The sequence below is a fragment of the Aythya ferina genome (genome assembly GCF_964211825.1).
Source record: "Aythya ferina genome assembly, chromosome: 7".
Lineage (NCBI taxonomy): Eukaryota > Metazoa > Chordata > Aves > Anseriformes > Anatidae > Aythya > Aythya ferina.
Genome location: NC_140302.1, coordinates 1,871,812 through 1,885,246, shown reverse-complemented (window position 1 = coordinate 1,885,246; position 13,435 = coordinate 1,871,812). Strand labels below are relative to the sequence as shown.

The window sequence follows — 13,435 nt, the reverse complement described above, 5'->3', positions numbered from 1 at the left end:
TTTTAAAATAAAATGGCATTAATAAAGCAGTCTTTGCCTAATGTATGAAACATGTTTTGACCTTGAAAACACCAGTCTGACTTCCTCAGAAGCAAATGTGCTCCCGTGGCTGCTGATGCATTTCTTTTGTGCCTTCTAGGAGGCAATTCTGCCCTTGTAGAGCCCATCAGAAACTCAGTCCTCCTTAGATAAGCCCTTGCTCAGGGGGAACTTTGTCATGTAAGAGGAGTCTTTGTGGTCCAAGCTTTGATAAGAGGTCATGAGCAAGGGTGTATTAAATAATTGTTAGCTCCGTCAAGCGTCTGAAGTGTCTGTTGAAGACATTCCATCTGAATGCAGAAGAGGTTATGTTTTCAGAGACTAGGGTTTCTGATAGAAAACCAGTTGGTTTCTTGGTCCCAAAAGACACTAAATAAATAAATAAATAAATAAATAAATAAATAAATAAATGGGGAACAGAGGTGCTGCTTTTCCTTTCGATGTTGGCAGGGGTGTGTGTGTGAACATTTTTTGCTAGATTTTGCTGTAAAAATTGCTTTGTGACCATTGCAAGTAAACCCATTGCAAAATATGGGTTGGAAGGAAAAGCCACGATTTTTTTTTTGCGTGAAGCTCTGCAGGGCTACGGGACAGGTTTCTGCCCAGTACTGTGCAAGCTGGCCTGACTGCTGCTGCATTGTGAACAGGCAGCTCTCAGCTGCGGAACAGATCTATGTCAGTGGAGATGTGGGCAAGGACACATTGTTTCAGCATAGGAGAACGCAAGCGCTCGCAGGGAATGCGCGTGGACCTGTGACCTGATTAGTAAACAGGCATGTCCATGCCAGCCTGAATCCCGTAGGCACTGCACAAACCGCACTCGCAAACAGCCTTCCCTGCACCCAGGTGCTGGGGAGCTCGCAGGTCTTGCAGCTCCCATTCACCAGTGTTTCATTTCTGCTGCGTGCCTCCCTACTGAATGGCGTCACTGTCACACGTTTAACAAACCTGCTTTTACGTGCTGGCTGCATGATCATTTTGGGATGGGCAGGAGAACAGGGGTTGGACCCTCTGTCTCCCCTGTGCCACTCATGGAGCCAGGTGGAAGATGTATTAGACAGCCCTTTCTTGCTCTGTCCTTCATGAAGCCTCGTAAAGGCTTGCTTCCAGGTTCCTGGCTCTCTTGGTCCCATTCCCCAAGCAGCTGAGAGAGCTGGACGTCCAAGGAGTGCAGGTTTTAGACCACTGTGGATGGTTGGAGACAATAAACAAAAGTGGGTTGAGAAAGGAGCGGCTCCCGGAGATAATGAATGCTATTTCTTCCCTTACAGAGTACAGATTTATTGTAATCCTTTCTGAAGAGCTGTTACTTTGTCTGGGGTGATGAAATGCAGTGTCTAGCAAACATATTTGTAAATCAGCTCATGAGCAATGTGGATGTCTGTGGATGCATTTTCCCTTCATGCTGGGAGCTCAACTAATTTCATTACATACCTAGAAACAGTATGATTTATCCCATTACAGAATCCCATAATGCCAATTAGAACTATTTTGTTTAGTCAGGGAAAGGCATGAAATTGATTCTGAGATATTCTGAAATGACTTTGTGCTCTCTTTTCTTTCCGTAGGACTGTGTGCTTTTACTGCCAGTATTCTGGAAGAAAAATCAACAGGAATTAAACATTCACCTATAAAAGTGTGCGTGTGTTTGCTGCTTCCACACATTAACCGCATGGTTTTTATGCAAAAACAAAAACAAAACAACAAAAAAAAAATTAATTTAGCATGAGCCAATTTACAGAGCATGGAAATTCACTTTCATTCACAGGATTGGAGAGTGCGCAGTTAACAATGCAGTGTATATACAAGATGCCATGCTGTTAACAGCTTATTTCAAGCAGTTTGATGTCATCACAAAAGAAATAAATTCCTGTGGCCAGAGGGGATGTATGAAGACGAAATGGTTAAACCATGGAAAGACACTAAAATTACTAAAATCCACAACAGCTCGCCTTATTTTTCTTGGACCCAAACTGTCAGGGTATAAAACACTGTTTGTTTCTTTTTTAAACATCAATAGTTTTGCTGTAAATAAATAACACTGTATAAATTCTAACAAATAGAATAAATGTTGATAAGGCACTGCCTTTTCGATCACAAACAGGATACTGCGAATGCATTGAGCAGGCTAGGTGTCTCGAGCGGCTACACCTACAGGGATATTCTGGGTGTATCTTCACAGATTCTTGTATATTAGCAATTATAATGTTTGTATATGCAAAAACGCTAGCTTGATTTTAAAAAAATCTTTAAAATCTGCTGCAAATTTAAATGATTCCCAAAATGAGGAATTCTGTAGTTCTGTGAAAATTTTTCTTCAGAGTACTAATATTTTGATGCATGTGTTTCACCTTATTTTGATTAAATCTTTTCCAGTTTTGCAAACACTATACTGCAACATGAAAAATAAGATTTTATCTGTAAACACAAAGCCCTTCATCTAATATTTGTTGCTGTTGCCAATTTTTCAAGGAAATGACCTAAAAACCATAACATATACAGTAGTTGCATTATGGGGAGGGGGGTGCTATCTGTTCTCGCTTTATAATGGGGGTAATGCTTGCAGCTTTAGAAGTGGGTTGGTGCTCTGACGGGCACAAGTTCGGGATATTTTTAAATGAACTGAAGAGAAATTATTAGCTAATAGACTGGCAGCACGCTGTAAAATTATTACTGTATTGTGTACTGGCTATAAGATGTAGAATCTTTCAGTAAGCCAATCATCTGTAATCATCCTAGCAGTGTAATATTAGGTTGTTAAGGCTGCTGTGTTTTAAAGGGCATTTTTATTTGGGTTTTGGTGAAATACTTTGATTTGTTGATTATATTCATATGGAAACAGCATTCATTGATAATAGCTCTAATTACATATGTATGAAAACAACAAACACTGGATGATCTAGTTGATTATTTAAGCATAAAATAAATTGTGTTAAAACTCTTGGATAACGTGTATTTGGCAGTGTTATTGTGCTCTACAGAAGTGTTTTTGGAATGTCAGCCATTAATTATCCCTGGCTTTTTGCTTCTTTTCCTCTCAGTTTCTTTTGTGTGATCCACCTCCTCGTCTTCATAGTGTGACAGGTCATCACTTGGCAGGCTGTCCCAGAGTGGGTGGAACAGGAGTAACACAGCAGCCAGCACAGCCTCAGCAAAAGTAAGGAAACCCCACCTCTCTGGGACGTTAGGAGCCCTCCTCAGACCTGGGGAAAGGACAAGTCTAATAGGTTACGCACAGCCTCTTCTCCAACACGTGTCAACTCTGGACCTTTAATTTATTTCACCCCATCACGAACCAGGAACACCGCTGCTGAAAGCAGTTTTGTTCCCAGCGTGTATCAGTCACACCAACAACCAAGCCGTCGTAGATGATGTAAATGAAGTGTACATCTCCTGTATATTGCATGCACTTCCTGTATAGCACAGGTGATGGGCCATTATATATAAACACTTGGCTTTGTTGCCAAAGCAAAGTTTTGTAAGCAACATCGATACACACTCATTGTGGTCTTCTGCTTGAGTGTAATAAATAATTTTATTGCTCAAGGTTCACTTTTACCTGACTTTCAAGGCAATACGAAGATGTATTTTACGCTAACTTGGCACCCGAGGAAGCTCCATTGCTACAGAGATGGCTCAGTCTGCTTGTAAAGTCCGCATTATTCTGAAAGCTGATCCCCACAGGAACCAGTCCTCACCTGGGGTCAGTCAGCAGAGCTCTCAACTGGTGAAAAGCACTTGGCTTCAGCAGAGCATAACAGGTTTGTTTGTCAGTGCTTGAGTCACTAGGGCTGTGAGCTTTTGAAGTAGTGGCAGTAAACAAAGGGTTTTTCTTAATTTCAGCAGCCAGTCTGTGTTGCCATGCACCTTTTACCGAGCTCAGGATACTGCTGGTACAATGCTGATGGTTCCAGTCCTTACACAAGCTAGTCTGCAGGGCAAATGCCACTTACAAAAGTGAAGAACAAATACATCTTACTGCAGGTCACAGTCCAACAACGGCAGCGTTCACGCTTCTGGAGACCTCACTGTTCAGTTGCCGCTCTCCCAGTCGCAAGTATCCACATCAGTTAGACAAAAATGAATATTTTTTTTGTTAAATGGTGTGTAGGTGCATATATTTACTATTATATCATGGCTTTACAGTTTGAAACAAAGGCTGTAGTGGCCAGCAGCAGGATTGCATGAGCAGCACCGTAGGAGAGCCTCTCTTCATCTCTGTAGCAGCATCCAAAATACGGAATTTCATTTGATCCATCTGCCTGGTCACCTTTCAGTACCTGACTCTGACGAGGGAGAAAGCTGGCGCTGTAGTTCTGGTAGGCAGAAGGTCTCTTTGTCTAGACAAAAGTGGGGTTACTTGTGTGGGGTAGCAGAGATGTGCAGGTGAATCTCAACAGGTCTCCTGCTGGTGGTGGTGATTCACCTGTCATCATCAAGCCTGAGGAGTCGGTCTGGACCATGGAAGTAGATGTGAGCAGGTGCTGGTTTGCCTGAAAGCTCCAGAGACATCTTTCTCAGGCTGTGACCACCACAGATGCATATTTGGGCCGTTCAGGGCAGCGCTGCCCACGCCCAGGCAGTGCTGTGCCTGCTGCCAGCAGGTCCCACGCAGGTTGGCCCTTTGGCGCTTGCTGCCTTCCAGGGAGGAGCTGCCCCTGGAGCTTTGATACAAAGGAGAAACTGGAAGTCAGAGCAGGAACCCTGCACCTACATTTCCAGAGTTTAAAATTTCCCACTAAATGTTGCACAAACAGGATTTTCTGGGTGTTGGTTTGTTTTGCTCTGGATGCATTGATTCCAACAGTAGCTCAGGATATTTGGGAAAAAACAAGGTTGAAGCATAAACAATCATTTTAGAAGGAAAACAGAAATCTTGCCAATACTAGCAACTGATGCACACAGCCCAAGTGAAAGCTCTGCCTTTAATATGTGCTTTAGTCTTTTTTCATATTTTCTCCAGTGAGAACATTCCCCTTTGAGGCAAAATTGTAAGTCATGGGACTTTTATTGCACCTATTAATATAAACTAGATTGCTAAATATGGGGTTCTTTTCAGCCTTTGATATTTGTTTTTGCACTACCTAGTCATAATATTCTACAGTACTTTTTCCATTTCTGGAAGATTATCCATTACTTTTTATTTGTGGCCGGTAATAGTTTTAATCTCAGAAATTAGAAGAGTTCCTGTAGCGCAGAGATGACATTAGTGGGGATAAATGGCAGTAGCTTGCAGGATTGCAGCACCCTGCTAATTAATGCTAATTTCCTGGGGGATTGTTTAACACGGGCTTTTGTCTGCAGCCTGCACTGAGCAGGCAATCCAGACGTGCTCCATCAGGGGGCTGCTGCAGCCTGGCGTGCAAGCACGTGTCGTGAAGGGCTCTCCGTGCACCCCTAGGAAGGAGACTGCCAGGGGTGTGGGGTGAGCGCTGTGGGCTCTAGGGGGCTGGGGACCAGTTCTCCCCCCACCCCGGTGAAGCTGATGGTGACGGGGGGCAGCCCAGAGCTGCCACGGCCAGGCCCCAGCCTCCTCCGTCCTTGGGGCCTGCCTTGCTCCATCGCTTGGGGGTACGTGACCACGAGTCTTGGGTTTTGAATTTTAAGGGAAAAATTAAACATGTGAAACTTGTGAAATGCCATCCAGCCAGCTATTCAGCACAAGTACAGCTAACGATGTCTTTTGGGGGAGACCTACCTGCAGGGTCACAGAGTGTGGCGGTGCTGTCACCTGCCTGGCAGCAATGGCTTTGGTGCAGCCCCTGGCTCCATGGCCCCCTCTCTTCAGGTGCAGGCTGGGGATTGCCTGGCTGAGGCCGATGCTGAGACACAGAAGGAGGCAAAGCGGGACCGGGCTGGATGCAAACAGGATATCTGCTTTGGGGCTGGAGGAGGAAGAGCCGCAGGGCAGCTCCCCTCTAACCCTGGGGCAAGAGAGAGGAAACATGGTGAGAACAAGGAGGAAAATTCTCCCTTTGTGGAAAGCACAGAAGTTTTCTGACTGAGATACAGATCCTGGGGTAGGGAGGGGGAACACATAAAACTGAGACCTGGCCTGCTACAAAGTGCTTTACATAAAATATAATCCATTACTGCAAAAGAAAAAGGTTAGTGAAGGACAGAAAAATGAGCTGCTCAAGAAAGGTCTGTGTATATGCCACAGTTTTCATAACTGCTGATGCTAAAAACAGTATGCTAATTGTGCATGGCTCTATTTATTTGACCCTAAATTTTGGAGGAAGGCAAAGATTTATAATAAAAGTTTTATTGGTGCTTTTCCCATCACGCTAATGTTCAATAATTGAGAGCCATTTGGTCTATAAAACAGCAACGCACAGTGATCCACTGTTCACCAACTTCTCTGGAAAGATTCCAGAAGCTGGAAATTGTTACAGCATGGCCATAACAACAGAACGAACTTATTACAACTTCTGAAAAAAATTCACTGGGAAAATAAGGATACAAAATACAAGCCCAAGAGCTGAAGATTCAGTGGCTGCTGAATTGCTGCCACACAGCAAATCTTCATAATCATATCCTCTGTCCTGCAGAGAGACTTCTTTTCAAATGCAAGTTTCTGATTAAATAATTGTTGGTCAGAAAAAGAAAGCAGCACATCATTATTTTAGTGTGAACTGCTTCTAAGAAAACATGTTTTATCTTGCATCAGTAGACAATCCACATTATTAGTGAACTGTTTTCTTTTCTTTTTTTTTTTTTTTTTTTTTTTTTTATTCTGCATATACAAATGTTTTCCAAACCTACCTTTCTCCTCTCCTTAAACAATTCTTCCACCATGGTAAAATCTCTACGCACACAATCAGTACTGTCCTTTGAGTAACTGCTTGTACACAGGTCACAATTCTTGACCCTGCTTCATTTTATTTTCCTAGTAATATTTTCCATTAATTGCGTTTTAATGCGACTGTCTTTCCCCCTTTTTTCCCCCCTCCCTATTTCAGTTGGTTACTCAGCACTGCACGGAATTCTTCCCGGGGTTAATTATCTTTGGTTGGTCTTTTCAGTCTATAACTACTGAACGTTTTAATAAAACTGTATTGTTAGAGGAGTTCTTCCAGCTGATTGATGGGCCTACAAAATTATATTAAGGATTCCATTAAAGCTCTGAACATCCCTCTTCTAATCCCTCACTCCAGCAATATATTTGATACAAATATTTCTACTGTTGATGTAAGTTTATGAAATACTGTTTCTAATTGCCCATTACCTCCTGTATTGATAGCATCTCTGATAAATTCCTACCTTTTTATTGCTGCTTCTTGATTTGATATCTGCTCTGGTATTTTTACAGTGCCGGTGACATTTTAAGATGCATTATTTGGACCAACCCTCCCTCTTGCCCCCTTCGAGCTTTGCACTTATTTTTTTTACAAGTATTATTGAGATTCTTTGCCTGTTTTACTGAACTGTGGAGCTGCACCTCTACAGAGCGGCTGCTTCCACACCATCCTTGGGTTCTCCTGCCAGGCCACAAGAGACCCCAGTCCCCCTGGGCCCTCGTGCTGTCGGCGTGGTGGTGACAGCAGCCTGGCCGTGCTGGGTGACAGTGCCACACGAGCCCCTCATCCCTTGTGGTAGGGACAGACCCCGTGCCCTGCCAGTGGGGCCGGGGCTGTGCCCACGCACCCAACAACACGGGGTTGTCTGTCCCGTGTAACCCAGAGCCTTTAAAAACAGGGGGTTGCTAATTGTGCTCCTACCACGTATTTGTACTTTTTAATTGGTTGGGTTAACATTTTACTGATGTGCAAAGCATGTGATTTTTTTGGGTGCTAATTAGGCTAACATTTTCTCTCCCTTTTTAATCTATTAATTTGGAGTAGTTGGATGTAATTGTAATTAAATATATGGGTGCTATTTTTCAAATGACTGAAATGCTTTTATGAAAAGAAGGATGCCGTCTCAGATCTAAACATCAAGGGCCCTTGAGTGTTACTCCCACTCTCCCACTGACTCATTGTTTGTCATTGGGCAAGTACATTAGCTCTCTACCTCCGTTTCTTGCCTTCCAGGGCTATTGTGAGAATTAATTAGATAATGTTTCAGCACAGCTTTGAACTGGAGAGCGCTACAAAAGTGCCAAGTTATAATTTATTATTATGAAAGCAGGCGCGCTGGCTGGGGAGCGAGACCTCTGATGCAATCCCAGCAGAGCGCGGACGGCGAGGAGGCTGGGACCTAGGACAAGAAACTCTCCTGTTGCCTTGGGATCACCTCAGCCACGTACCTGCAGGTCTGTAGCAATTTCTGCCTATTCTCGAAGTTTTCTGCTGAAAGGGACACCGACAGCTGCACGACTCTTTCTGTGGGCACAGTCCCTGGCTGAGCAGACCGGTTCAGCCGCCGGCTGGGGGCATCGGCTGCACCTCCCCGTGGGCTTTCCAGGCTCGAGTTGCTGCGTGAGGCAGCAACGGTGTCTGCCCAGTCAGCCCTCTTGACAATTACACACCTCCAAAGCAGTAAAGCACTTAAGATTAACATTGATAGGGCTGACGAGTGGCTTATAGTTAAGCACGCTGTGCAGTCTGCTGGATAGGATTAGGCCTCAGCGCAACCATTTTGCTGATTCAGGTTTTCAAAATATTTAGGCCTCGATTCCACAAGGTACTTGAACGTGAGCAGTGCTACTGAAGACAATGGAAATAACGAGGTAATCAACGCTAGGGAAGAAAATCACAGGGAAGATAACCAAAGCTAGACGAAGAAAAAACATGCAATCAGAAACCTGTTTGCTTAGAAATGAGTCCGCTTTGAAGGGAGCGCACGAGCACGGACGGAGGCCATAGAGGCAAACTGGCCTGCATGCTGACAGACATCCGAAGGGGAGCAGCACAAAGAGCTTCACGTTTACAAGAAATAACCTTTCCTCGTGACACGCCTGTGTGCGGCAGGCTTCCTCAGCACAAGCAGACCCATCTACAAGCAATTTTACTGAACTGCAATGACCTGTCCAGAACAGCTCTCATTACTCGTGGAACCCCGTTACTACAGGGAAGCACCATTTGCCTCCAACCAGCAACCTGCTGCGTCCCACATCCTTTTTCCTTTTCCTCACATTCAAACCCTAAACCGCTCTCCCAACAGCATGGCCCTGCAAGTATTTGGCCCCACACATGGCAGAGGCACACCCAGGCTGCTGTTACCATCGTGCCCTGAGCTGACAGACCATGAGGAGAGCGGCAGGCAGGGTGGGATCCGTGCCTCCCCTGTGCAGTTTTAATCCCCAAGCACAGTTCTGGCAGAGCATGGCAGTGACACCGACAGCCCTATCATGTTTTAATGGCATTCCTCCTCCTGTAGGAAGGGTACCACCATTCCCTCCCCATGTTTTGATCTCTGCATGCTGTGCCCTTTTCAGGCGCGCAGACAGGCAGCTCAGAAAATTCCACCTCCTTCTGAAAACCAGGAAAGGCCCTTACTACTTTTCTTGTGATTAAGAAACCAAAAATAAGATGACCTACACTTGTATTCCCAGGCAGACAAGAAGAATAATTACTTTACAGAGAAGGAATTCCTTCATACATCATAACCATTACAAAGAATAAAATTTGAAATTTGCTGTGGCATAGAACAAAAAGGTAGTATAGTAAGAGATAATGAAATCCCTCCTTGCCATTAATGGAAAAATTACTGTTGTTAAAAGACCCCTTCATAAATAATTAAGAAACCAATTATAGAGTCTCAATGACTAATTTATCCAGGAGCAATAGGGACCACGTTATTCCATATAATGAACAGCATATATACTCCATTTTATTTCCCTACAACTCATTCCTTTTTTCAGCTACTCCTCAAAGAAATAATAAAGAAGGGCAACTAATGCACACAGTAATCAGAACGTACATTATCTAAAATGAGAGATACACATTAACATATCTTAATTTAAAATAGTTTTACAGGACTGCAGAGGGCTGAATTAACGAGCCATTTAGCCTCTGTGCTGGAAAGGGGAGGAGGGCTTCAGGGAAACGCATGGCCAGGGCTGGGGCCACCTGCACGCCGGCCTGGCTCAGTCCCTGGCCAAGCCCTGTTCGCCTTAAAGCCCATCCCAGTGGGGTTCTGTGCCGTGGGACTTGTGTTGCACACTTTGCTCTCAGCAAAACCCCTGAGGTACTGGGGATGAAAGAGCCATGGTGGGATGGCAGGACCACGGGCTGGAGGGGTGAATTGGTCTTTGGAGGGGTGTCATCAGCCCTTGGCTGCCCCAGAGCTGCCCAGGCGCCCTGTGCCATCGTCCCCACGGGGCAGTCCCTGCTGCTTTATGTCTTCTTGCCCGAGGGAAAAACCACCGAAGTGGTCTGCGGTTAGATTTTCTGCCTGGTTTAGATGTTTGTGCTATTAAAATTGCCTGGACAAGCTGTGGCATGCTCTGCAATCCGGTCTCCAGCTATCTGATTACAAACCTAACTTCATCACAAACCGTCTTACAGCATCCAGTAGCAAAGTCTCTTTCTTGTAGCTGAGGTATATTCCAGTAACAGCATACCGCTTTGCACACCTCAGAAAATGATCCTGAATGTAAATCAACTCTTCCAGTAAGGAATTTTCCTCCTCCTTCTAGTCCCTGAGACTTATCTGATCTGGCCAAGGAAAATGCTTATAACTCTGGCAAACAATCCGGCAGGAGACTGATGTGATTAAGGTGTTTTGTTTTTTTTTTCCCTCTTTCTGAAGAGTCTCCACTGCAGCCCCTGCTGGAGTGCGCTCAAGCATTAAATGCTCACTGCTGCAGCACACAGCCCCCCTTCCAGACAGCTTCCTGATGAAAGCAGAGAAATGAAAGTCTGCAAAGCCACAACCTAAAATTCAAGATGCAGAGCGTGAGAAGGAGATGCAGAGCGTTTTGATGTCATCATCGTGATGAAGTTTAGCTGAAGTCATCGATGTACATCAATGCAAACTGGAAGTGCCAGAAGCCAGGTCCACAGCAGCCTCATGCTGAATAAAGTGGAAGGAATGTCCTCAGATCTGTTTCCAGGGTGATGTTATTTCCAGGGAGCGTGCTTCTCCCCTTCGGCTCGAACACTGCTTTTCCAGGAGCCATGTCCAAGGGAACAAAGCTCTTCTCTCCTGCTCCCAGCCCCAGACAGGAATTAACCTAACAAATTCTGGGGGCACGTTCCCTAGAAAAACCCCTATTCCCTTGAATTTGCCATATGATTCTTAAGACACCTCTGAAGAAAATTGTCCTCCATTTTGCTGTGCCTGCTAACCTGAACGTTTATCACTTAGGAAGTTTTTAGCATCTTGAGATGTATTTGGTGGGAAAAAAAAATAAAAAATTAATAGCAGGGCTGGCTGCAGGAAGCTGCCAGCCTGACAGAAGATTACATCACTTTTGTTCACGGGCAGTGTGAGGACGCAAAGAACGAGTACGTGACCAGAGGTTCACCTCACATTACACATCACACAAATAACGAGGGACAGCCAAAAGGAAAGAGTTGGGTGCCTTGCCCATCCCACTACAAACGTGGAAAAACAACACTGCCATGCCTGTGTAATGCTGCGCTAGCATGAGCAAGGACTTGACCCTGTATGTTAAAAAGCAAAAGCCTTGAAGAACATTACTGGTGTTAACTTCAAACACTGTAAATGAAGGGTGAGAGTCACTTTTTACCGCCTTTTACGTGTACTTCTCTGCAATCTGCTGAGGCTGATGACTGAACTTTTCAGCATCAGAGGGGCTTTTCCCTCGCTGTGTTACTTCCCCTTTCTCACAGGGCAGCACTGTGTGTACGTGTGTATTTTATGGGTATATAAATACGTATCTTTTAAGAAAAGGGGTTTCGGTTGTTTCAGCTGCATGTAAATGAAACTTTGGGGCTCCAGCTTTGTGTCACCCCCAGCAAAGAATTGCTGTGTGCGCCCAGGTTTTCCCTACACAGGTCATGGAGCCGGATGCCCATTTGTTTTCCCTGTGTATTTTGTGGTAAAACCCGAGGTTTGCGTGCAAGCTGCTTGGTATTACTATTTTAGCATTTTTTAGCATTAACACTCCGAAGCCTTAGCACTGGGGGATGTCTGGGGGGGCATTAAGGCGGAATAAAAGTGCCGCCGGCTGCGGGCAGAGGCCGCGGCCCGCTGAGGAGATGGCGGAGGCGCTGCGGGCGGGAGGGGGCCGCCAGGGGCCGCCAGGGGGCGCTGTGGGCGGGCGGCGGGCGCGGGCGGAGCGGGGCGGCCGCTCTCGGCGCACGGGGCGGCGGCGGCGGAGCGCGGCGGGGGCCGCCCCCTGCTCGCCTGGCGGCGGCGGCGGCGGGGCCGGGGCCGGGCTTGGGGCAGCGGCGGCGATGGCGGACAGCGCCAGCGAGAGCGACACGGACGGCGCCGGCGGCAGCGGGGGCGGCGGCGGCGGCGTGGCGGGGCCGCTGGCGGCGGGCGGCCCGGCGGCGGGGCCGGGCGGCGGCGGTGGCGGCGGCGGAGGCGGCGGCGGCGGCGGCGGCGGCTCGGGGGGCGCGGGCGGCGGCAAGGCGGGCGGCATCGTGATCTCGCCGTTCCGGCTGGAGGAGCTGACGAACCGGCTGGCCTCGCTGCAGCAGGAGAACAAGGTGCTGAAGATCGAGCTGGAGACCTACAAGCTCAAGTGCAAGGCGCTGCAGGAGGAGAACCGCGACCTGCGCAAGGCCAGCGTCACCATCGTGAGTGCGGGCGGCGCCGCCAACGGGGGGGAGCCGCCGCCGGGCCCGGCCGGGCCTGCACCCGGCCCCCGCTGAGGGCGGCAGCAGCGGCCCCGGGGCTGCCCCGAGCCCGGGCTGGCCCCCGCAGGCACCCGCCGGCGGTGCTGCCCCCAGGGCTTCCCAGAAACTCCTCTCAAAGTCCCTGGGAAGCGGCGCGGGTGACACGCCGCGCTGCCCTGGGCGCTGGTAGCGAGCGCTGAGAGGATAAATCACAGCTACCTGTGCTGCTGCAGGTATCTGTGCTGCTGCAGGTATCTGTGCTGCTGCAGGTATCTGTGCTGCTGCAGGTATCTGTGCTGCTGCAGGTATCTGTGCTGCTGCAGGTGCTCCCGGCCTGCGAGCAGGCAGAGGGGTGAGGTGCCAGGTAACTGGGGGCTGCAGGCACCGGCTTGCACAGCGCAGGGTGCCCTGGAAGGCTCCGCAGCCCTCCTGCCTGTGTTCGTCCTCTTCTTCTCTAAATTTTCCCAGGGAGTGCTTTCTTGCAAGTGTGTCAGCTCTCCTATTGATAATCAGGGTTTCGCGGTGGAGATATCTAGCGAAGGAATGGGATCTGGAGCTTATCAAGGCAAAGCTCGCATCTGGTCCCCGTAGTAAGCGTTCAGCTTCTAGCAGGATGTGGGCCGGAAGAGTGCACGAAATACAATACAGAAGTAATTTATTCAGGGATGACAAATATAGTGCCAGTCGGGGAAACATGTGCT

General features: G+C 47.3%; 2 protein-coding genes and 1 long non-coding RNA gene across 16 annotated transcripts in view; 2 read left to right on the top strand and 1 right to left on the bottom strand.

Moving 5' to 3' along the window:
• ANK3 (ankyrin 3) overlaps nt 1-2,988 on the top strand; it is a 351,417-nt gene extending 348,429 nt beyond the window's left edge. For all 13 annotated transcript variants that reach the window (XM_084526169.1, XM_084526174.1, XM_084526175.1 and 10 more), the window contains one exon: nt 1,608-2,988. The gene's annotated coding sequence lies outside the window, so the exon portion shown is untranslated. The remainder of the gene's footprint in view (nt 1-1,607) is intronic.
• On the bottom strand, nt 2,591-6,303 carry LOC311439892. Its single transcript, XR_014695058.1, has 2 exons — nt 5,738-6,303; nt 2,591-4,703 (listed from the first exon to the last, which is right to left on the bottom strand). It is a non-coding gene; the product is annotated as an uncharacterized lncRNA (long non-coding RNA).
• Nucleotides 6,304-12,332: 6,029 nt separating this feature from the next.
• CCDC6 (coiled-coil domain containing 6) overlaps nt 12,333-13,435 on the top strand; it is a 46,369-nt gene continuing 45,266 nt past the window's right edge. For both annotated transcript variants that reach the window (XM_084526167.1, XM_084526168.1), the window contains exon 1: nt 12,333-12,695. In XM_084526167.1, coding sequence (XP_084382293.1) covers nt 12,348-12,695 — 348 coding nt within the window. In that variant the 5' untranslated portion in view covers nt 12,333-12,347. The remainder of the gene's footprint in view (nt 12,696-13,435) is intronic.